At 37.0% G+C, this 24,440-nt stretch overlaps 2 protein-coding genes across 9 annotated transcripts in view; both read left to right on the top strand.

Moving 5' to 3' along the window:
- The window catches only part of cald1a (caldesmon 1a), a 78,756-nt gene extending 75,365 nt beyond the window's left edge, over positions 1–3,391 (top strand). For all 6 annotated transcript variants that reach the window (XR_007042032.1, XM_047389597.1, XM_047389596.1 and 3 more), the window contains one exon: positions 615–3,391. Coding sequence is in view for 5 of the 6 variants with exons in the window: in XM_047389597.1 (XP_047245553.1) it covers positions 615–628 (14 nt within the window). In the remaining variant the exon portion in view is untranslated. The remainder of the gene's footprint in view (positions 1–614) is intronic.
- Positions 3,392–9,285: 5,894 nt separating this feature from the next.
- tnnt2e (troponin T2e, cardiac) lies at positions 9,286–24,419 on the top strand. 3 transcript variants are annotated; one of them, XM_047389599.1, is made up of 16 exons: positions 9,286–9,420; positions 12,873–12,993; positions 13,078–13,085; positions 14,078–14,101; positions 14,644–14,667; positions 16,606–16,626; positions 17,759–17,779; positions 17,886–17,907; positions 17,985–18,045; positions 18,272–18,388; positions 18,481–18,558; positions 19,286–19,396; positions 19,497–19,609; positions 19,697–19,787; positions 23,705–23,742; positions 24,293–24,419. In XM_047389599.1, exons 2-16 carry the CDS (start codon positions 12,887–12,889, stop codon positions 24,330–24,332), a joined length of 876 nt encoding a protein of 291 aa, XP_047245555.1. In that variant the 5' UTR covers positions 9,286–9,420; positions 12,873–12,886; the 3' UTR covers positions 24,333–24,419. The 3 variants fall into 3 exon arrangements, with proteins under 3 accessions (XP_047245555.1, XP_047245558.1, XP_047245556.1); XM_047389602.1 differs by lacking the exon at positions 14,644–14,667; XM_047389600.1 differs by lacking the exon at positions 23,705–23,742.
- The last annotated feature ends 21 nt before the right edge of the window (positions 24,420–24,440 follow it).

Raw genomic sequence — 24,440 nt, 5'->3', positions numbered from 1 at the left:
GGCATGGTACATCCTGGACAGGTCGCCAGTCCATCGCAGGGCAACACACAAACAACCACGCACACACTCATTCATTCATACACCTAAGGGCAATTTAGAGTTACCAATTAACCTAACAGGCATGTCTTTGGACTGTGGGAGGAAGCCGGAGTACCCGGTGAGAACCCACGCATGCACGGGGAGAACATGCAAACTCCATGCAGAAAGACCTCTGGTTGGGAATTGAACCCAGGACCTTCTTGCTGCAAGGCAACAGTGCTACCAACTGCGCCACCGTGCAAAAAAACATATATTATTTTTTTTGTTCCTTTTCAAAGTTATGTGGTAATTTGTCTATCCCATAAAACCCAACAAAGACGCATTGAAGTTTGTTTGACAAAATGTGAAGAAAGTTCAATGGGTGTGAATACATTTTCACATGCCACTGTTTGTGTTATCCCACACCCTGAACGGAAATGTTGACTGCATGCAACTATGTGACTTTAGCACTTCCTTGCCCTCTTTTTATTTTATTTTATTTTTTTACCCTCTGTCAGAAGATCAATGCTGTTAACCCACACCTGTCTGCGGACCCTAACCACAGCCGCTGATAGACTTGTGTTGTCTTTCACCAGGTATGGGACACTAATGTCTTAAAGGGGTCACTAAAGCTGGGGACCACGGCAATCCAGGATTCTACCTTTGAACATTGCTTTTCTAATAACCAAATAAGGACCAGATCCCATCGAGGAATGACCCCAAGACCAGAGACGCTGTCCTCGCACTGTACTGAAACACCAGCTGCATTTTTGCCAAGCGTAGTACATTTGCACAATGGGTTAAGCTTTGAAAATAAAAACAATGCTGTGAAATTTGGACATTATATACCCTCAAAAAATTCCCAATCAGGACAACAAATTTTGATTTTTTTTCTTTACTCCAGTGGACCTCTTTTAAAGTTCCCACATTCCAAAGAGACAAATGAAACCAGCTCTCTTCCTCTCAAAGATGGCGTTCTATCTCTCCTTTATTTGTTTTTAATTTATATTTAAAGAGACGGCTTCACTCATCGCTATTTTATACTCAACAGCCACCTGTTCAGGATAGAAATATAAGCACTTCTAGATTTTAGCTGATTCCACTTGTATTAAGTCTTAACAATAGCAGAGCAAAGGTCTGAATAATATAAGTTAGCATATGTGACGTTTTGAGTATCATTGTATCATGTATAACATCTCTATGCTCATAAGTCTTTTTTCATCTTATTTTTATTTAGTATCAAACTCTTCACCAACGGACAGTTACTTATGAAGGTGAAAAGAGTGCTGAATATTCAGAAGGCCATTATGACTTTATTATCCTTTTTGTCATTTTAATTTAAGTTTTAATGTGGTTTATCTTATCTAGGTGTTTTTTTAAAGCTTTTGTTGATCACTTTATACAGTAATGGGAAAAATGTTTTTGCCTCCTTACAGATTTCTTCCGTTTGTATTTTAGGCACACTTAACTGTTTCAGATAAAACAAATTTTATCGAAGAAAATCTAAGTAAAGGTACAAAATGCAGTTTCCAAACTGTGATTTTATGTTTGATGAAAACTTTTTCGAACCAGCAGTCCAATGTGAAAATGGAAATCTCCCCTGATTATTTCCATAATTAAATGTGATTAATCAGTTTTTTTAGAAAGCTGAATTCACTTTTGCTGCCTGAAGTGTAGAATCAAGTCACTTTAAAAGAATCTGTCTAACAACATGAAGTAGGCTAAAAGATGTCAAAAGCTTTACAAATTTGATCAAAATAAATTTATGAACAGATGAGAAAACAAGTCATTATCAACTCTGAATAACTCAAAGAAAACAAAATGAGGACGTTAGGTAGTCTAGTCAAAGTCTGAACCAAAACTAAAACACAAATACAAAATGTATTTCTCAAATAGTGATTTTTTATTATAATTATTATTTATTTATGGGGAAAAAACAAATTAACCAACAAAACAAGTGCTGACCAAAATAAACAGAAAGGCTCGTGTTTTCTAAGAAACATCTTGATTATCTCCAAACCTTTTGAAAAAATATTCTGTGAAATGATGAGACAAGAGGGGGAGGTTTTTGGAAGGTGTGCATCCTGTTATATCTGAAACAAACAGCGTTTAAGAACAGGAACATCATACCTACAGTCTAACATGCTGGTGGTAGTATGATGGTCTGAATGGCTCAAAGAAAAAAAATGAAGGTTTTCAACTAGGCTACTCAAAAGTCCAGACTTAAATCTGATTGAGTTGCTGTGACATAACCTTAAACGTTCATGTTTGAAAATATTCCAGTGTGGCAGCATTAAAAACAATTGTGCAAAGGAGAGAGTAGGCCTGAACAGTGATGTAAAAGGCTCATTACCAGTTATTGCAAATGCCTGATGGCAGCATGTCAGTTACTAGGCTTGGGGGGCGGTTAGTTTTCACACAAGGCTCGGTTGGTTTTTTAATAAATTGAATCATCATTTGAAAACTGTATTTTTTATTTATTAGGGTTATCTTTGATATAAAAAAATTGTTGTATTCAAAACATTTAAGCATCACAAAACCAGTAAAATCGAGTTAAGCTCAAGGGGGCAAATCCTTTATCACAGCACTGTAAAAAATAATAAAAAAATCTTCCTACGTTCCTCTTTAAATGCTCCTGGTGCCTTTGCTGCTTGAAGCTGTTATGTATGGAAAAAGTGCAAAAAAAGGCTTAAGTTCAGTATTCTGCCTTTACAGTAATCTCTTAAATGCCTCTTATGCTCAAGCAATACTCCTCAAATTACAGGCATGCAACGTAAAATTCAGGCTGCCTAAGCATGTAACGAGTTAGCAGTTTAAGGATATTTACCACTATGTAAAACCTCTCGCCTTACGATTGCAATGAGAACGTTTCCAATGGCTGAGAAATGGAACCTGAAAGAATCACAACAAAGATTCTGTGATTAGTTTAGTATTTTTCTCTGACGTGTTTTTAAGTAGCTCGTATCGTTGGTGCAGCACAAGCTTTGATTAGTACATGAACAATTTGTCAGGGCATTAAATTGATTAATGTTTCTGCTCAACAGTCTGACAATCACATTCCTTTGGCTCCTGAAAAGAGCAGGGGAGCTGGACCAAAATATTTTTTAAAGTAAATTAATGTGAAATTTTGTTTTATCACAGTGGTTTTATTGTGCTGTATTTTTATTTTTTACAACCTTGTGTCCTTTTTTCGTGTTTTTTATGCTTTTTTCAATTTTTAACCAGGCACTTGTTTGTGTAGCGCCAAGCCCATGCAAACACACGCATCTGTACTTGTATCCTACTCTGTATCTCAATGTGTTAAACGTGGATGGATGTTTGTTACATTGTACCATGGACTCAACTGCTACAATAAAGACATTGAGGTATTCCAGTTCAGGTCTCTTTTCATATCTCAAATTCTCTCATATGTATTTTTATTGAAGTACACCAAACATTATTATTCAAGCATCACTAAACATCTTTTAAATTCATAAGATGTACCAAATTTATTTCAAAGTTTATGTATCAGTCTTCCTTGTGTTTTCACTCATGTCCCACATTTCTTCCTTGTGTCCATCTTTTTATTTCTTGTTTCCTTGCTGCCCTCTACCTTCCTTTCTTTTGTCCTACCTACATGCCCTCCCTGTCCTTCATTCTTTTCATTCTCCCTTCCTTTCTTCATCCTTTGTATCCTTCCTCCTTTCATTGTTTTTTCTCTGTTGTCTTACCTCTATTCTTTTCCTTATTTATTCCTCTTATCCTTCCCAAGTTCCTTCTCATTGTATTCTTTCTTGCTTGTCTTTGTTACCTTGTATCCTTTGTTACAATCTTTTATCCTTCCTTGTGTTCAGTTCTTTCCTTCCTCTGCCCTTCCTTCCTTCCTTTCCTTGATTTCTTTCTTCCCTAGTGTAATTCTTCATTTCTTTCTTCCTACCTTCATTCTTTTCTACCTTCATTCCTTCTGTTTTTCATTTTATGCATCTGTCTTCCTCTTTCCCTTGTGCCTTACCTCCTGTCCTTCTATCCATCCATGTGTGTCCTACTTCTATTTTATTTCTTTCGCCCTTCCTCTATTACTTTTTTGTATGCTTTCTTCCTTGTGTTTCCTTTGCTTCCTTGTGTCCTAAGGACACCTACCTCTTTTCCATCCTTGTCCCTTCTTCCTTTGTTTCTAGTTTTATGTTTAAAGCTTGATTGTAGAAATAGATATATAAAAAAATCCACAAATTCAGATGTTTCTTTATTATAATAAAGGGGATTTTACAATCTAAAAACCTTGGAAATCAAAGTATTGAAAGGTATAACATTTCTATCTGAAAGATGTGAAGATTAGTTCATTAAACTAAAAAAAAACAAAAAACATTCAAAGTCACCCCATGCCAAATTCTTGGAGCGTAGGGATTCATTTCACACCACATTAAATGTCTTTGTGGTATGAATGAATATTAATGTAAATGCTTATCTACATTATTTTGCTTACCTATTTGGAGAGGTTTTCTCTGAAAATATTTTTCTTAACAGGAAAATCACTGGTGGTTTTTCTGGAAGCCAATTTATGTGGTGGGGGAGAAAATTGCATCTTATAAGAAGATAATATCTCATCATTTTTAAGCACGGTCATGATGTTCATGAAGCCATCCCAAAAAAATAGAAGAACCAAAAATTACTGTTATCTCTTAATTTTGACTTGTTTTGCTCAACGTTATGAGATTGCCATGTGATTTCACGGTTACGATAGCCAAGTCATAATCATGAGACGGTCTCTTATATTTATAAAATGCCGTATCATGACTTTGACTAGGCCATCTCAACAAATATTGGTGTCTCATAATTTGAACTGTCACGTTGTTTGGTAGATATTTACAACAAAGACATGTTTTATACCGTCTATGGTCCACCGTCTTGTTTCCATGTAAGATGGCAAGCATTTTTGTATAACACCCACCACTCACTAAAATTATGCTGCAAGTTTAGCTTTTAAAATATTCACAAGCCAATGTAGTTGGGTTTTCATTGTAAGTGCTTTGTGCAGCTTTGTTTCATGTTAGCATTATACCTGCTTGGTGGACTATCTCTGGCCCCAATGTGGAAAAAAGTGTGATGTTGGTGTATTTTGATCTATTTCAGTAAAACAAACTATTTTAAAATTAATGTATAATCCTCAATTAATTTTATTTTGGGTTTTGTGCATCATAGAATAATTTTATTTCCCTGAATCATTATTGTGTGAATGCTGAAGGCATTCACAGTATAGAGATCCTGTTTCTCTTTATTATTATCTATATCTAACACTTTTTTTGGCACCTATCTCCTCCTTCATACTTTGTGCTATTTCAGCCATTCAACTTTTAAAATGTTCAGCTCATTTAGGACATTACGGCTATGACTTTTGGTATTAATACTTTTTATACTTTTTAAAATATTCAGCTTTTTGTGCCGATTTTTGGCCCATTGAAATGAATGAAAAATCATAAACATTCCGCAAAATTCAGCTAAAACTTTGTGCTTTTTCACAGCTTACTACTTCTGCATACTTTCAGCTAGAAACATCATTCAACTTTTAAAATGTTCACAAGACATTAAGCTATCTTCAAATGATTCAGCTTTTTGATTTCTATTACGGTTCTTCTACAATTGCGATTCAAATTTTAGGCAAGATTTTTGACGTTTTTCATTTTATAATGTAATCCTATGGCGGAATTCGTCAGTTGGTAGAGTGTATGCTCTAGGTTTTTGAATAACCTGAGAAAGAACAAACAAACTCTCCTCACTCGCTCAATTTTCACTCTACTGGCACAAATTAGGTATCAACATGTAGGATGCTCTTTTGCAATTCAGAAAATGTCACCCTCATTAATGTGGGACTAACAGATTTCATGCACGACGCCCGGGAGCAACGCAAAGTCAACACAGCCTGAATGGAAAACCTATAGGAATTTCAGAAAAAATCTGAGCAAAAAATCCTTAAATTCACATGTTTTCGAATCGTCGCCGCTCCTAAACCGTTCAAGTTAGAGACATGAGCTTTGCACCAATTAATCTTCAGACCTTGCTGGCACTCACAGTGACGGAATTATTTTGATACATTTGATCATTTTGTCATAAAAAAGGTTTGTTTAGGAGTACCAAAACTGTCCTTCCCAAAATCGCATGAAATTTCAAAATATCAAAATGATCCACTTTTCTACACTGTCACATCTCCTACACTGATTTATGTAGACACATTAAAATATCCAGGATTGTTCACCCGTCCCTGCTGATACCTACGGTCCACAAATTATTTGGATACCTTTTATCGTTTTCTCGTGAAGTAGGTTTGTTTGAGAGAGAAAAATTCACCTTCACTCTGGTTAAAAATGGTCAGAATTATCCACTTTTTCACAGGGTCACACCTCCCACCCAGATTTTTGTAGAAAATTGAGAAGCTCCATGATTTTTCACCAGGGCCTGCTGATTAATACAATGCATGAATCACATTGATAGCCCTTATAGTTTCCGAGGTATTAGACGTTGTTCGAGAGCATGTTCAGGCATTTTTGTGTTTTTCTCCATTTTTCCCTTTTTTTCACCTAGTGTTTTGCCTTTATTATTATATTTTCAACAAAAATTTGTTAATATTCTTGTTCCCCTCTCCGTTCTGAGAAAAACGGTCCAAGAATGACGTTGATAGCCCTTACGGTTTCCGAGTTATGGGCAGTAGTTCGGGAGCATGTGCCACCATGTTATAAAGCCAGGCCATGATGAGACACAAAGTGTGGTGCTGCGTGAGTGAGAAACTGCAGCTGTTGGGCGCTCATTAATTACCATAGCAACAGAACACAGCTGCCAGTGAACTTAAGTAACCTCTGACAGAGACTGGCTCTGAGGCTAAGCTCAGGGCAGAAGCTTCCATAAGTGATCACAAGAAGTCAGTCATAGCTGACAACCACAATAGATTTTCAAAATAAGACCTACACATAGTTTACAAAATAAAAGCCTTTTTTTACACTGAACATCAACCTTCCATATGTACAAATGATTTTTTAAAGCTGATAATAGCATACACAATTATTTCAGCCGAGCAAGTAGGTTGTATATGACTGATGGAAATAACCCAGACTTGAAAGTACAACCCTGCTAGATTTTCAAAATAAGACAAAAATGCTCTACAAAATAAAAGCCTTTACATTTTAAAATATAGAAAATTGCAGCATTAGGCTTCAGACCAATGTTGGAGCTCATCCAGTGTAGGAAATAGGACCAGATGAGCCCTTTGAAATAAGGATTACTGAAATTTTCAAAATAAAAGCCTCAATCTTTAATAGTTACTAGTGATTATTAAAGCTGATAATAGCATACTTAATGATTTTAGAATAGAAAGCAGGTTCTATGTAACTAATGAAAGTAACCCAGACCTGAAAGGACAACCATGCTGGATTTTCAAAATAAGACAAAATATGTTCTACAAAATAAAAGCCTTTACGTTTTAAACTATATATCATTGCATGATTGGGCATTACACTACTATTGGAGTTCACCCACTGTTGGAAATGGGACTATGCTAGTCCTTTGAAATAAGTCTTACTGACACTTTCAAAATAAAAGCCTCAGCGTTCCATAGTTTGTATTGATTTTTTAAGCTGATGATAGCATACACAACGATTTTAGAATAGCAAGCAGGTTCTTTATATCTAGTGGAAGTACGCCAGACCTAAAAGGACAACTATACTGGACTTTCAAAACAACACCTAGTCATACCCTACAAAATAAACGTCTTCATATTTCACACAGTGATAATTGCAGCATTGGTCTTAACACTATTGCTGGGACTCTGTGATGGAAATGGATCTACTTTATCCTTTCAAAATAAACTCACTGATATTTCCAAAATAAAAGTCTCAACATTCCTTAGTTGGGGCCTGCCATAGCAATGAAGAGAGAACAGTGAGTGGCCTGACTCCCATGCCATTGCCTGGTGGCACCTATTACTACACATCTCTAAACTGGACTCTTTATTTATAGGCGACTGCCGAAGCAATGCAGTGAATAATTTTAAACGGCAATTTCATAGACTTTTGAATATATGCTGTAGTAAGTATTAGCATTTTAGCTCATTTTAGCTTATACATTGCTTTTTGCATGGTAGGTGGTTTAAATTAATATCAGCCTCCATGCTAGTAATAGCCAATATGCTAATGTTATCATTTTAGCTTCTCTTTCTCCTCTCTTGTCTCTTAGCTGAAGAACACTTGTGTTTTTTAGGCAATTTCTTGTTTGTTTTTGTGTTTCTTCAGAGTATTTGTTGTTAGATCCTTTTTTTCTGAAATTTCTGCAATTTTTCATGTTTTTTACCACTGACTTCAACTTCTTAGGCTATATTTTTGCTTCAGTCTATGCTTTTTCAGCTCATCTATGGCAGCTCTTTCCTGCTTTTTTAAAGTTTTTGTCAGTTCTTGCATTTCAACAACTCTTTCAACAAGTAGTTTTGAGGTAACTTTACATTGTTAAGCTGTTTTATAGCTAATAGTCTTCCTGCTCAAAGAGATCAGATGACAGTTTGTCTTTGCTGTTTCTGCTATTTCTACTAATTTATCAGATTTCAGCAGTCAATTTCAGCTTGTTTCTGCCAGCTTTCAGCTAAAAAAATTCAGCTTACAGCATTCACACTGCATTTTTGCAGGAAATGCTAATTTTTCTAGTTATTCTTGCTATACTTAGCTTGCTTTTGTAGCTAGTTCACTCAACATGGTAATAGTGATAGGCTAAAAATCATCATTTTATTTATTAACTGATTGCATTGTAGAGTACACCCTTGTACACTGTAAAAAAGCAAAAGATTTTTTTCTGTAACAAAATATTTTCAAAGATTACTTTATATTCTGCTAATGTGGTGTTGATGACTGAGGTCAGTTATGTATGGGTCCTGGATTTGGAACGTTTGTCAAAACTTTTATGGACCGTTTCATTTATATTTGAACCTTTTTAATTGAATTTAATTATTTTTATTCATCTAGCACACATTTACAAGATCTAGGTCAAATTAAACAGATCTGATTCAAATTCAGAGATAAACTGTCAAATTTATCCTTGTTTCCTTCAGTTTTACCTGGTAATAATCTACAATATTTTTACTTATTTTCTCCAACCTTCCACCAGACTTTTCTCCAACCACCTCCCCTCGTGCTGCAAACCACGACGGGCATTTGAAGGCTGTATTTTGGTCCAGGTACACCTGATCTGACTTTGTCTCCAACAATAGAAGGGACCTTCCCATCCAGTCATAGCAAAGACATGTGGTCACGAGACTTTCGGGGCTGTATTAACGTGAGGCATAGGGTAGGAAAGGGGATGATTGAACTTTTATTTGCCTGGATGTAGAAGAGTAAGAACACCACTTGCTGTAAATCCCATCGCTTTTTCAGGGGACAAACAGTGTAAGAGGTAAGAGTTGAACATGACTTTGACCTGAGGGACAATTAAACAAACGTGATAGTTAAAGAGAACTAAACGACAGGTTTTAGTTTAGTTTAAAAAAAACAATTTCTGATGTTGGCCTGATATACTAAGTTATTTTACATGCAGTATCATAAAGTCAGAAATAAAGATATAGCTGGATCCAGTGTGGCCTAAGACAGCCTACAGGGGATTTTCTTCATGTTTTTGTTCTGAGTGTTGTATATGCTGGTTGAAGAAGGTGCTAAGCTCACCCCTGAGACCGTTGTGTTGGTGGCAGGCTTTGACTTAATGCTGCTTAATGCTGAAAGCAGCACCAGCAACATTCCTGCCACTGTCAGCCGGTGTGCTGTTCCACAGTTTCTGCCAAACGCCAACTGACCGCATTCATTAAACCAAATGCACATTCAATACCTCGTTCACGAGGGCTTTCATACATTCCACATGCTGCTTTTCCACTTTCAGATTTATTTTATGCATGTTCTGTTTTTTCCATATCTCCTGTTTCTGTTCACCTCTTTTTCCTTTGTCCTTTGACTTCAGATGCTCTAATCTGGTGGGTCACCAAATATGACCCTCACAAGGACCGCAGTATCTGACTTTGAGCAACAAAATTAAGAGAAACATTAATAAGCCTCATAAAGGAATGCCCAATTAGGTGCAACTGTGCATTTGGACCTAATTCTAGCTTCGAAATGCAACATTTCATAGTATCAAGATAAATCTGTGACTTGTTTCAAAGTCAAGATCAGCTCCTCCTGAGCTCTACTGTTGTAAAAATGTCCCCCATATTGGCAGCTGGCTGTCAAACCAGCAGCAACATAAATAGCCCACTGAATGTTGGACCCGGCCCACTGATTTACTGGAGAACAGACGAGGTGAGCCATTGTCTGGAGGAGCTGCTTCGCACCTGTTCAAGAGCTCGACCTATTATTCTTAAAAATAGACCCTCGCTCTCCCCTTCACTCTTCTGCCATTCTGACATTGAATTTTATGATCGTGTGATTTATAAGCCTGTGGAAAAAGCTATGAAGGAAGTGTACTGTGCAATCAAATTTTGACATATAATTCAATGACATCGGACTCTGATTCAGTCTGCTCCTGTTGACCTTGATCTCAAGCATTCAGATGTCACTGCTATGCTTGGATCAATAATTTGAAACACCTTTTCTAAAGAAAAACATGGGGGCTATATATTAAATAAAGAATAGTTGTAGGTCAAACAAGGTGGAACTCTTAAAAGCTCATTGATTTATAAAGTTCATTTTCGTTTATTTGTCAAGACCAGGCAACCTCTCTTCATTGTTGTGTATTGATAGTGTTGTAAATTGTAAGTTCGTATTTATAATGCGTAATGAGGCATGGGAGTGGTTTATGGTATCGATGTTTACTGAGTAGTTATAAAACCGTAACTTGTTAAACTCTCACAATTACAATTAAAAGTGCATTTAATGAAATGCCAAAGAATAGTACTGGTCTTTTTCAGCTGTATCAGGTAACACAGTGCTTCTCCCTCCCCCACTTGTTTCTGCGCAACCCTGGGAAATGGTTCAATACACTTCCCCCTTTCTTGCAAGAAAGACAAAGTTATCTGTTTCAAAACTATTGAGGAGGACTGGAACCCCCCCCCTCCCTTCATTTAAACAGTCAGGTTTGATCGCCTTTTCTGTGCTGTGGCGGGGTCAGTCCGAGGACTTCACTAAACCATCCAATCAGCTTTAGCGACAGGCACTGTGACTGTAGAGGAGCTGCAAATAGCCTATTAAACCAGCTAATGTTAGCTTGTTATATGTGTTACTGTAGAAAGGTATAATTCTCTGCATACTAAGGTCTCAAGGAAACCAAAATGGTAATGGGACAAAGTATTTTAGTTTATTCACATAGTTTGACACTGTGCATCTTTTCCTCTGTAATCCAACATTTAACAGTATAAATAGTGAACTTTTTTACACATTGTGTCTCTTTAAAGCCACAAAACTCATTGTATTTTATTGGGATGTTATGTAGAAGACCAACATAAAGTTTTACATGTTTGTGAGTTGGAAGTAGAAAGGATGTATGCTGGTGTTCCAAATGTCTTTCCAAATAAAAGGTGTGGTGTGCATTCAGCCCCTTTACTCTGATACCCTTAAAAAAAAAACATTACAACCAAAAAACAAAATGACCTTATTACTACATTTAGAAAACTTTTTCGCCTACTTACAAAGCATAATGTTTATTGGAAAACTAGCACTCTAAATTACCTTGAACACGTCATTCCCAATATGAAATGTGGTGGCAGCATCATGCTGTGGATGTTTCTTTCTAAAGGGAGCTGGTCAGAGAGGATGGGAGAAGTTAAATATAGGGTGATCCTGGTGGGGGAAAATGTAAGATGCTGCATGAGGCTGGGGTGGAGGTTCACCTTCCAGGAGGACAAGGACGAAACATAATACCATGATCACGTGTTAAAATGGCCTAGTCAAAGTCCAAAGCTAAATCAAACTGAGAATCTGTGCCAAGATGTTAAAAGTGCCATTCACAGATGCTATTCATCTAATCTGACTGAGCTGGAAATATTTAGCAAAGAAGAATGGGAGACACCTTAATCTCTACATGTCACGCATTCCTGAGTAAACTTGCCTAAACCTAATCATGTATTTGTAACGTGCGAAGTCTGTATGCATATTCTGCTCAATGACTTAATGAAGCAAAAGCTGAGAACAGAAGTAAACACAAACTATTTACCTTTACAAACAGCTGTAAGATAAAGAGGAGGAGAAGTTGAGCCTCTCCTAATAGCAACACTGATGTTAAGCATGCAGAAACTGACTAAAACCGTGCATCTTCTCACAGCGCATCCTCTCCAGCCACCCGCTTCAAAGCCGGTTCTCCGGTACCTGAAAAAGTGTTTACAAGTGTGTGCATAAAGGAAAAAAACAATGCACCATGTATTCAGATGAAATCAATAGGTCATTAAAAAATTCATGCAGTCCCGGCAGTTTCAGCGCCACTCGGGCCTCTGCCGGCTGCCTGCAGCCTTGATCAGCACCAAGAGTAAAATGACTGCAGATTAGGCCTGGAGCTGTTTAAAGGTCTGGGCCTCGGCCTCCGGGACCCGTGGTGGAATCATTTGTGCCTCTACTACTGCTCCAACCTCACAGCGTACAGCCAAGATTTTCTCTACATCTTTTGCATTTGGTTGTTTGCACAAATGCTAAAAGGTCTTGAAAGCTGGAGAAGAGAAAAGCCATCTGTCAAGGGCTAGTTGAAAGATAAGAGTCACTCAGATTAAAAAGAGAGTGTTAGGTAAACGATCACAACAATTAGCATCATCGGAAAAATTGGTTTGGTGGGACTAATCAGATGCACAGAAATATTAAAATGTCTAAAAAATGTGATAAATGTGAGGAATTTCTATGGTTTCATATAACTGCCTGTTTTTTTCTCTTTGATTAAAGCAACTTAAGTCAAGATGTCTGAGGAAGCAGTGGAGGACGTTTTAGAAGACGTTGAGGAAGAAGAAGTTGAAGAGGTTGTAGTGGAAGAAGAAGCTGAAGAAGTTGTAGTGGAGGAGGTGGTGTAAGTAGAATAAATTTCCAAAGCATCTTTTGAAGGTAAAAAAAAATCTTCAAATGTTTACCTGTTTACTTAATTTCTTTTTAGGGAGGAAGGTTAGTGACGCCTTCTGGAGTGTTTTTGATTCCATTCTTAGAGGCAGCTGACCTGATTATGTCAGCTTATGTGCAGACGAAGCGACGGGAAGGCAAGGCTCGTGCATGGCTTCACGTGTGGAGTCTCTTTGTTGCAGTTACATGTCTGCTGTCAGCCAGGAATAGCACAGATAGCAGGATGTTTCGTTTGGAATGCCAAAGCTTCAAAAATGGTTTCCTTCCCATCAAGTGTCATGATAGTTGCATGTTCTTAAGATATGGAAAATTAATTTATGTAAAAGCCTTCAGTTATATTAATCTTTTATTGCAGTAGTATAATCTCTAGTTCTCTCCACAGGTTGTCTATATGATTCAGATCTGACCATGGAAAAGTTTTAAATCTGTGTCTGGTGAACCATTTCTTTACTTATTTGGCCATAGGTTTTGGATCATTATCCCGCTGACAGACCCACTGATTACCCATTTTCAGTTTTCCAGATGAAAGAATGAGGTTTCTTATTTAAAATCTGCTTTTATTTTAAAGACCCCACTGTTACAAGGTTCCCACAACCTTTACTATATTTCAAATTTCTCAGGAACTTAAGTCTCTAAGGCTTCGATCTATTCGCCATGTTACAGACAGCTCATTAGGTGATCTCCCCATTTGTACCTTTGTTCACGATAAATGTCCAGCACTGTTTTTTTTTTTTATGCATCCCAAGAGACAATGATATGATGGTGTGCAGAGTGACCAACTTCCTGCCTGGAGCTGTTTGCTGAGTCCCATTGATCCACTAATCTATATTTGGTTCACTCAGTCATAAAGGCTGGAAGAAAAAAAGGCTTTTTTGTCTGTGAACAGAGCCTTTTTACTCTGCTCTGTGCTTACCCCCTTGGGCCGTGTAATCTTAACAAAGTGTGTGTGTGTGTGTGTGTGTTGCAGCAAGTCTTTTATCATGTCTGCAATAACAGAGCTTGAATTATTATTTTGTTTGTTTTATTCTTGTTATCAGAAGAAGCTTCACCTGGAGTAGAAGGTAATTCTCTTCTTTTAAATACTTGTTGCCATTATGAGTTCATCTGTTTTTACAAAATAATATTTATGATCACAACCACTTAATTTGATATTATAATGGCCTCATGGGTAGCATTACTCTTGCCATTCTGAAAAACACATGAAGAGCTGTTTTTTTATTAATAGCACATCAACTGAATGAAATCTCCAAAAAAGCAGTCTCCACCTGCAGATTACTTTAAATGATGTTATCTTTTCATAGCTGCTCGTTCGTTTCAGTCCCATTAGCCGTCTTGTGTCCAGTCATCAGTAATCACTGCTTTGTTTGGCTGGTCAGCCGCTGCTTGCTGAGTTAGGATCAGATGAATTTAATATAAATGAGATATCCATTTGTAAGTGTAGCTGAAACCACTCAAGGGACATTTGCAGTCTGCATGCAGGAAAAACTTTGAGAACAGGTTCATTTACATTTCATATCCTATACCCTGTCTGACCAGTATCAGAGTGGTTATTATATAAAATGTCAGCTTTAAAAACATATTTTTGTATTACCTCTTTCTTTAGAGCCTCCTGTCTCCACTGCTGAAGGTAAAATAAACTCTTTTTCTTAAAGTAATTTTTACAGTGCACGAGCAAGTTACGCAGTTGTCTAAGAGACCTCCACACCAATAGAGGTCCCCAAAGAGGCACTTGGATTCTCACACAGATAGGAAATCTCAAAACTTCATTCAAGTGTATCCAGAATGAGCTGATTTCTAGATTCACTTTGAGATTTTCTGCATTGCAATTTCAAAAGATTACTTTATAGATCTGATAGATTAATGCATGGTCAAGCCCAATGTAAAAGCTATGCTGGTGAGGTTAGTGATAGCATGGTGGCTGGTGGGTTATGTGAGTAACTGAGTGGAGCCCCAAGTTGAAATACGCTCTGGGCCTCATAAAACCTTGGGCCGGCCCTGACTGCAAATGAACAGTTTTCTTGCAGCTCATACTTAATCATGCATATACTAAGAGAGTGACCAGAGACCTAAAGTTGTATATCTAGGCATGAAAAATGAATGTCAGTCACTACATTTTTATTTGGATTTTCAAAGTTTATTTAAGTCTCATCATCCCAGAGGTAGAAATCAATCAACAATCTGACAGTATAAAGATTTCTGTTTTTCCTTTTTCATCTTAATATTCATGTTTCTGTGAGAAACTTAAAATGCTACGGATGAAGTATAGCCATTTCTTTTTCTCGAAAGAGGTGCAGGTTATGGCACAGGTATTTATTTCACTCCAACTGTTTATTACTATACTGTTTGTGGGGTCATGCAATAAAAAATATTCTGTTATTTAAAACCATTTCTGAAGGAAAATAGCCCAAATAACTAAATTATTCTTATTATATTGACTTTAGTATTTTGACGTTGGCTTCAACTTTACTATCAAAGTCACGAAAAAAGGAAACATCGATCTGAGACCTTTTTAAACTGAAAAACAATTTATTTATTCCATGCTGGTCGAAGCTACAGTCTTTCATCAACCGCACCATCTGGACAGAGGGGGTGGGTAACAATTCATCAATGCTGGTAAAGGTCAGGAAGACAAACTAGGCAACTTCTGAACATCTGAGAGGACAAAATCCCTACTCCCCAAATACCAGAAATAAACACCATTGCCTGTCCATGGTATATTAAGGCTCGCTTTGTTTTAAAGGGCATATATATATATATATCTATATATAGATATAGATATATTATATATAGATATAGATATATCTATATATAGATATCTATATACAGTATAAAGACTGCACTAAAAAATTGCGCTACCTTATAACCATTAATTTTGCATGGTGGAAGTGGTATCATGATTTTGGTCTGTTTACCTGCATCTGCGCTATGATGCATTTCTTTATCCTTAAAAAACTTTGATTTGAAATCTTGACGCCCTCTTGTTATACATGCCTTTTTTTATTGAAAGTCAAAGTGGTAGAAATTATTCTGTAACCTAACTGACTTAAGATATTGCCTTGTGCGCCACATTTATTGATGATGAATTTTCTATTTCATGCTGTCTCTTCTGATTAGTTTGCAAATATCTTGCAGGAGAAGGGAGTCCTAAACATTTTGTGGAGACTTACAATGTTATTTGGTTTAGAAAAGAAGACGTTAGAGCTCAGATGTTTGTCGATATCACAAATGCTAATTTCCAATCTTCTTTATTTTGTGTTATGGAGGGATTTACTTGTAATGCAAGTAGGTTATTTTTCTCTCTTTTAGATTTATACTGATAACACACTTTAATAAAAGAGCCACCTCCTTTATCCGAAAAATACGATTTTGTGCCTTGAAACTGTGGCGTGACATGGCATACAGAATGAGTTGAGGCTTTCTATTTCACCCTCTGACATGCAAGAAAGGTTTTCACATCAGAATAAATAAAGTAAATATCAAACCTCAGTAATGTAGGGTTTGGAAGTAATAAAAGGAAATCCATGTGTATTGATGCTCTAACATTTCCCTCTGTCCCTTCTTGTAGAGGCTCCAGCTCCAGATGAAGGTATGGTTACAACATTATTTATAAAAATCCTTTAATATTAATGTTCTGGGGTTTACTGTTTAACATTATGTATGCTATGGTTGTATTTGTTATTAAGGATCCCTGATAGTGTTTCACATACAAGCTTTAAATCTTACGCAAGAAATTGGCTTGTGTGGTTTAGAATTAACTGTTTATGACAATTTAAAAAACCCTGTATTGAAGTATAAAAACGTTCACAAATTTATTTTGCACGGTAGTGATAGTATCGTGGTTTGGGCCACATGTGGGCAATGAGAATCTTCCATCATTACTGGAACATCGAGTTCTGAGTCTGTTAGAAAACTAAAGATATTGTAATATTGTCCATTGTGTAAATGATAAAGTACAATGAGCAAGAGAAATTACTTCTGTATTTTCTATTGAAAGATTACCTGAATTATTGAATTATAAAAACTTTATCCGCATTGTTGTGCATGGTGATATAATAATGGTTTGGGTCACATCTGGGCCATTAAGACCTGCCTTCATTATTTGAAATATAAATTTAAATGTGGAAGAAAACTTTGAAGGAAATATCATATAAATAATATTTTTTGGTAAAGAGTGTAAAAGTATTTTTTACCAAAGTTTAAGAAAAACACCACTTGGTCATTGGCATATAATGTTGATGTAAAAGGACCCGAGAGTGCATTTGTATGTAGGTTCAAATAATTTTTCCATTATATAAAAATGAGCAAGCAAATTTTTTGTTAATATTAGTTAATCTAGCCAATTAAAATTTTTGGATAGATGAACTAAAGTATAAAAATCAACAAATGCCTATTTGTTTGCATAGTGGTGGTAGTATCATGGTTAGGGTCAGAGTGCTACATTATCATTATCATTATAATTAGAACTATTGAAAGCGTTTGAACTATTTAACCTATTGAACTATAAATTTAAAACATGTGACGAAACTTGGAAGAAAATGTCATATAAATATTTGTAACATGTTTCTACCAAATGATGCTTTCGTAGATTTCTTGTTTGTTTTTGTTTTTTTTTTATCTACAAAATAAATCTTATCATCTTGGTAATTCAATGTTTGGAAGTCATAAAAGAAAATGATTTTGTATTCCTAGCTGATATTTTCCTCTGTCCTTTCCTTCAGGAGCCCCAGCTGCAGATGAAGGTACGCATATAAAACAATGTTTATTAACATTAATAACATAGGATTTAATGCACAGTAAACTGGATCCAAAATAAAAAGATCAAATCTGTTTCTTTTATTATAACAGATGAATCGAAGCCCAAACCAAAGTAAGTTTTTGCTACTGTTCTCATTCTAATCAGTTTACAAATGACTATTATTCCAACACAAAGGTGTTATTTCACAGGGCTTTTGCTCCAACGATAGCTGTTCCAAAGATCCCAGAGGGAGAAAAAGTTTACTTTGATGTGAGTGGTCCATAACTTTTTAAAGACTTGAGTTTTTCTTTCAAATTTCTTGCCTAAGGCATGGAGAAGGCAAAAAAACAAGCATCCAAGGACTTTTATTGACTTTTAAAGCCTAACTTTTAAGGTTACATATTAAGTAAGCTACCCAAGTGTTGACGGAGGTGTACAGAAATTGACATTTTGAGTGGATGCTCTTTACGCACATGTGTCTGTCACCTCCATGTAGGACATCCACAGGAAGCGTCAGGAGAAAGATCTGTCTGAGCTGCAATCTCTGATCGAGGCCCACTTCATTCAGAGAAAGAAGGACGAGGAGGAGCTCATCGCTCTTGTTAACAGGATTGTATGTCTTCCATGAAAGCATCCACTACTGCTGGAGTGATGTACCAGCTGGCAAACAATTATGTGTGTGTGTGTGTGTGTACGGATGATTAGGAGAATCGTCGTGGTGAGAGGGCTGAACAGCAGAGGATCCGTGCTGAGCAGGAGAAAGAGAGACAGACTCGTCTTGCTGTGAGTCCCTTAAGAGTGATTTTGCAAATTAGAGAAAAATCTCAAATTGATCATCACAGAGTTACTCATAAAATTTTCTGGCCTCAAAAATGAACTCCTGAAAAATACCCAGAAAAACTGAGTTTTAAATCAGCTTACTGTTCTTGGCAGCTTTAATCTGTAAGGGAAGATAGATCGTTGTTTATTAGAGATGACTGAATAATCAGATGGCTATTAGAGGGGCAAGATCAGTTCTCTTCTTACATGTGAAGTCTCCTTGATAATGATAAAACTGTAGGTCGCGTTATTGTGTAAAATGAAAGCCAGGTGTGGCTCAGTAAAAATTCCCCTAAATATTTAAAGTTTTAACCACACGCTTTATTTTACAATGAAGATTTATACGTTTCCTATCGTTACCTGCAAGGCAACACAATGCTACGTTTGACAGCTATAGAGCTAAATGCACAGCTCAAGATGACCAAACAAACTAATGCTCAGTTTTGGCTACTGTCTCTTTAATGCCACGTTTGTCCTCTGATTGGTCAGATGTGAAAGAATGCAGGTGACTCTGATTGTGAAATAAATAAGCTGTTAACGCGTTGAGAGAGACGGAAAATCGCTAAAAAGATCAGATTTATTTTTAGAAAAGGGTAGCAAAGATTATCGACGCTTCGTAAATTTTTTTTTTTTTTTTTTAAGTTCGGTTCCGAGATCAATCAGGTGTGTTTTTGGACCTTTTGCATTACAGGAAGAAAAAGAGAGGAAAGAGCAGGAGGAGGCTCGTAAGAAGCATGATGAGGACGCCAAGAAGAAAAAAGCCCTGACTAACATGACTCAGCAATACGGTGGTCAGCAAAGGGTAGGTCCCCAATGTTTTTTTTTTTTTTTTCTGATTTTCTTCTTGTAATGCTTAAAAAACCCAACAAAAAACAATGTCCTGTTTTTATTTGACTTTTCAGCAAGATGGAAAGAAGGGAGCAAAGAAGCAAACGGAAAGAGAAAAGAAGAGAAAGATCCTGGCAGAGAGGAGGAAACCACTCAACATTGACCATATGAACGAGGAAAAGCTGAAGTGAGTAGGAGGCGGGACATTTACTTCATGAATCAAAATCCATTCCAAGTTTTGGTTTTTAGCCGCTGATCTACTTGCTTCCGAAAGAGAGAAGGCTAGTGACCTATGGCAGTGGCTGATGATGCTGGAGGCTGAGACGTTTGACTACACTGAGACGCTAAAGAGACAGAAGTATGATGTAAGTATTTAGCTTCAATTGTTCAACCTACAGGAACACATACAAAATAGTAGGTACAAATATATTTGATCAGAAAAATACAAAACTAATAAATAACATCACGCATGTATTTAGATTTATGGAGAAAAGAGAATTAGCCTAATTATCATCTCATTAAGGTAGGTGTAATGATTAAACCTACGGTTGCATGCATATTGTAGAGATTATTGGATAAATAATGAGAGCAATGCAGCAAAGATGTTTCTTATATGAGCACCTTTGTTGTGAAGCATTGTTGTTTTCATGACTGTAGCTGGGCTTTAAATACTAATACAACACTAGATTTTCAGAACCAATGGCATTATTTGGTCTTACCATTAAGTTAGCATTAAGGTTAATGATGTTAATAATATTGCATCAGTCATGTTATATCAATAATGTTAGCATGATGGTTAATTAGGAAAATATTGATATTGGTGAGCAACACAAATATGCTGATGTATTTATTTAAATGACTGCGACTGAGTATTCGAGCCAGGCTCAGAGAATTATTTTGGAAATTACAGGTCCTTCTCAAAGTATTAGCATATTGTGATAAAGTTAATTATTTTCCATAATGTCATGATGAAAATTTAACATTCATATATTTTAGATTCATTGCACACTAACTGAAATATTTCAGGTCTTTTATTGTCTTAATACGGATGATTTTGGCATACAGCTCATGAAAACCCAAAATTCCTATCTCACAAAATTAGCATATTTCATCCGACCAATAAAAGAAAAGTGTTTTTAATACAAAAAACGTCAACCTTCAAATAATCATGTACAGTTATGCACTCAATACTTGGTCGGGAATCCTTTTACAGAAATGACTGCTTCAATGCGGCGTGGCATGGAGGCAATCAGCCTGTGGCACTGCTGAGGTCTTATGGAGGCCCAGGATGCTTCGATAGCGGCCTTTAGCTCATCCAGAGTGTTGGGTCTTGAGTCTCTCAACGTTCTCTTCACAATATCCCACAGATTCTCTATGGGGTTCAGGTCAGGAGAGTTGGCAGGCCAATTGAGCACAGTGATACCATGGTCAGTAAACTATTTACCAGTGGTTTTGGCACTGTGAGCAGGTTCCAGGTCGTGCTGAAAAATGAAATCTTCATCTCCATAAAGCTTTTCAGCAGATGGAAGCATGAAGTGCTCCAAAATCTCCTGATAGCTAGCTGCATTGACCCTGCCCTTGATAAAACACAGTGGACCAACACCAGCAGCTGACACGGCACCCCAGACCATCACTGACTGTGGGTACTTGACACTGGACTTCTGGCATTTTGGCATTTCCTTCTCCCCAGTCTTCCTCCAGACTCTGGCGCCTTGATTTCCGAATGACATGCAGAATTTGCTTTCATCCGAAAAAAGTACTTTGGACCACTGAGCAACAGTCCAGTGCTGCTTCTCTGTAGCCCAGGTCAGGCGCTTCTGCTGCTGTTTCTGGTTCAAAAGTGGCTTGACCTGGGGAATGTGGCACCTGTAGCCCATTTCCTGCACACGCCTGTGCACGGTGGCTCTGGATGTTTCTACTCCAGACTCAGTCCACTGCTTCCGCAAGTCCCCCAAGGTCTGGAATTGGCCCTTCTCCACAATCTTCCTCAGGGTCCGGTCACCTCTTCTCGTTGTGCAGCGTTTTCTGCCACACTTTTTCCTTCCCACTGAGGTGCCTTGATACAGCACTCTGGGAACAGCCTATTTGTTCAGAAATTTCTTTCTGTGTCTTACCCTCTTGCTTGAGGGTGTCAATAGTGGCCTTCTGGACAGCAGTCAGGTCGGCAGTCTTACCCATGATTGGGGTTTTGAGTGATGAACTAGGCTGGGAGTTTTAAAGGCCTCAGGAATCTTTTGCAGGTGTTTAGAGTTAACTCGTTGATTCAGATGATTAGGTTCATAGCTCGTTTAGAGACCCTTTTAATGATATGCTAATTTTGTGAGATAGAAATTTTGGGTTTTCATGAGCTGTATGCCACAATCATCCGTATTAAGACAATAAAAGACCTGAAATATTTCAGTTAGTGTGCAATGAATCTAAAATATATGAATGTTAAATTTTCATCATTACATTATGGAAAATAATGAACTTTATCACAATATGCTAATATTTTGAGAAGGACCTGTAGAAGAATAAAGTGGTAATTTTTGTGAGGACTCTTACAAAAAGGCGTAGTTTTCTATGCGTTAAAATGAGCAATGTTAAGCATCTTCTGAAGCTATACTTTAATATTGCTTTCACAAATAAGGACGTTATTAATCCTTTAGCACATCAGGATCAAATAATTACCAGTATCAGGACTTTGAAACGATGTGCATATGACTGTGTCTGTTTTGAAAAAAGAACCACAGATTTGGAAGATGACCTGTCATTACTTTATTCTTATAATTTAAAAAAAACCTTAACCTGGCCCTAATTCTCCATCATAACATTACTTGTAATATTTACTTTTGAGTGGAAGTAGAAGCTGGAAAATACTAAACAGGCTGTGTTATATGGAAGCAAATCGTTACCATATTTCAAATGAAAAAGCATTTTCAGAAATGCTTTTTCATTTTAAGAATGTGGCTGCATTGTTTGACTCATAAATGAAATTAGTACCAGTTCTGCCTGCCACTGCCATAAATTGATCTTGGCCCTGCTGCAATTCAATCAATTTCTCGGCACGTTTGCAATGTAATGCAATGCAGACGTGCACAGCGCCCCCTACCGAACAAGATGGGTAACTCGGTCAGCAGGGAGCTGAGGAAGAGCAACTGCTGACGTCACTCTGCTGCGCCCGCCGCTCGGAATGCTTTTTCGTTTTCGAGTTCTGGGCAGTACTTTGCGGGCAGACCACGAAAACGAAAAAGCAATGTCTGCTTTGTTTTCTTTTTGATTATGGCATAAAACGTGCAGTCATGAAGAAGCAAATGCAAATAGGATGATTGATTACTAATTTCATTTATGAGTCAAACAATGCAGCCACATTCTTAAAATGAAAAAGCATTTCTGGAAATGCTTTTTCATTTGAAATATGGTAATTTGCTTCCATAGTGTTAGTTTCTTTACCACACAATGAGCATTACTACTAATAATGATGCTAAATGTTAGAAGTTAGCATTATCACTAGTAATATTAACAATGCTAAAAACGGGTTTCATTAAAAAGATCTAATATTGTCATTAGTTTTAATAAGTTTCTTGCTGTGCATGTTTGTTTTCTTTCCCCCATAAATTGTTTTAGCAAGATTAACAACCTTTTGCCAATGAAATAGTTCCTCCACAAATATTTAAATTTCTGGCTTTTCTTAAACTCAGATTTCAGTTTGGTTAAATCTCGAGTCATTTATTTTGAAATGACTATTTTTTTTCCTGTTTTCTGTTAAAGAAAACAAGTTTTAATGTTGGTGCATGCTGATGTGTAAACCAAGTTTCAGGCGTTCACAGGCAGGCTTTATTACTCTGGGACACCAACAGAAAATTAGTTTGAATTTTGATGCTCGTCCAGCTAGCCGTTGGCTTCTTTTGTTGTAAAAGCTGTAGCACAAAACCAACTTCACTGTAGAAAGGAGGTTGGTATAGTGTCTAAATTGATTGTTCTTAAAATTCTTCATACAAACATTTAAAGGGTTTTTCAATACATCTTGAAAACACCCAGTGTTTTTTTTTTTTTGTATTGTTTCCCCCTCTCCCATTTTGACAACTATGATTTGAGCTGAAGCCACATTTTATTGTCAGGACAGCACCTTGTTCCTCAGCAAAGTTTTGTGATGATAAACATTTCTGAGATCATGGTGATTTAGCCTGATGATGAGCTCAGGTGGGAATTATGCAGACATCCATCAGTGCAGCAACTTGTTCGTCAGAACGACCAGATTCGGTGTGACTAACCATTTGTCCCCCCCCCCCCCCCCCAACAGATCAACCTGCTCCTGAATCGGGTTCAGGCCACCCAGTTGTAAGTAGCAGCTGTTTTCCATATGTAAACTCACCTCCTTGTGCTAGTCCAAAGCTTTTTTTACGTACTAGCACATTTATGTAAATAACTGACATGTCTATTAGTCTTCCAATTTGATTCAATAACAAACTAGTTTACTATCCGAGTGATTTGGTTGATTGTTGCATCAGTTTAATCACAGAATCCTCTGAGAACAGTCATGGTGTGGCAGCGACATCCTTGGCTAATAGCATGATGCTCTGGTGTTTGCTCTTTCCTTTGATCTCTCCTCCTCTCAGATGAAATGTAAGATTTACATCTGAAAACATAAAGCTAGTCTATTGAAAAAGACTTGCAGTATGGTTGTAGAGTGTCCCATTATGCAAGAACTTTATAGTAAACTATGAAGAGGTGTGAAAACCTGTACATGTTTATTATGAAACTGTCTGGCATGTAATTTAATTTGAGCAACTGAGTGTCAACACTAACTGCAACAGCATTGTGACGCACTGTGCTGTTTAATTTGTATTTATTCATGCATAATGAGCTTCATGTCTGTCTAACTTCCCAGCACCAAAGGAAGAGGCAAGGCCAAAGGCAGGGTGAGATAGACGGGCACGACCAAGTTCTCAGAGGAGACGCCTGAACACAAGCAGCAGCGTACAAAAAATAAAGAGACTTTTGTGCGTTTTATCCGAGATGGTAGTGGGTATTTTCAT

The sequence above is a fragment of the Girardinichthys multiradiatus genome, chromosome 17 (genome assembly GCF_021462225.1).
Source record: "Girardinichthys multiradiatus isolate DD_20200921_A chromosome 17, DD_fGirMul_XY1, whole genome shotgun sequence".
NCBI classification, from domain to species: Eukaryota; Metazoa; Chordata; class Actinopteri; order Cyprinodontiformes; family Goodeidae; genus Girardinichthys; species Girardinichthys multiradiatus.
The sequence above is the reverse complement of the archived record's forward strand: the minus strand, read 5'-3'. Positions and strand labels throughout refer to the sequence as shown.

Coding starts and splice junctions, on each gene's coding strand:
- tnnt2e (XM_047389599.1), top strand. CDS start 12,887: ATGTCTGAGGAAGCAGTGGAGGACGTTTTAGAAGACGTTGAGGAAGAA. Junction 19,610..19,696: donor ATGAACGAGGAAAAGCTGAA/GTGAGTAGGAGG, acceptor TGCTTCCGAAAG/AGAGAAGGCTAGTGACCTAT. Junction 19,788..23,704: donor TAAAGAGACAGAAGTATGAT/GTAAGTATTTAG, acceptor CCCCCCCAACAG/ATCAACCTGCTCCTGAATCG.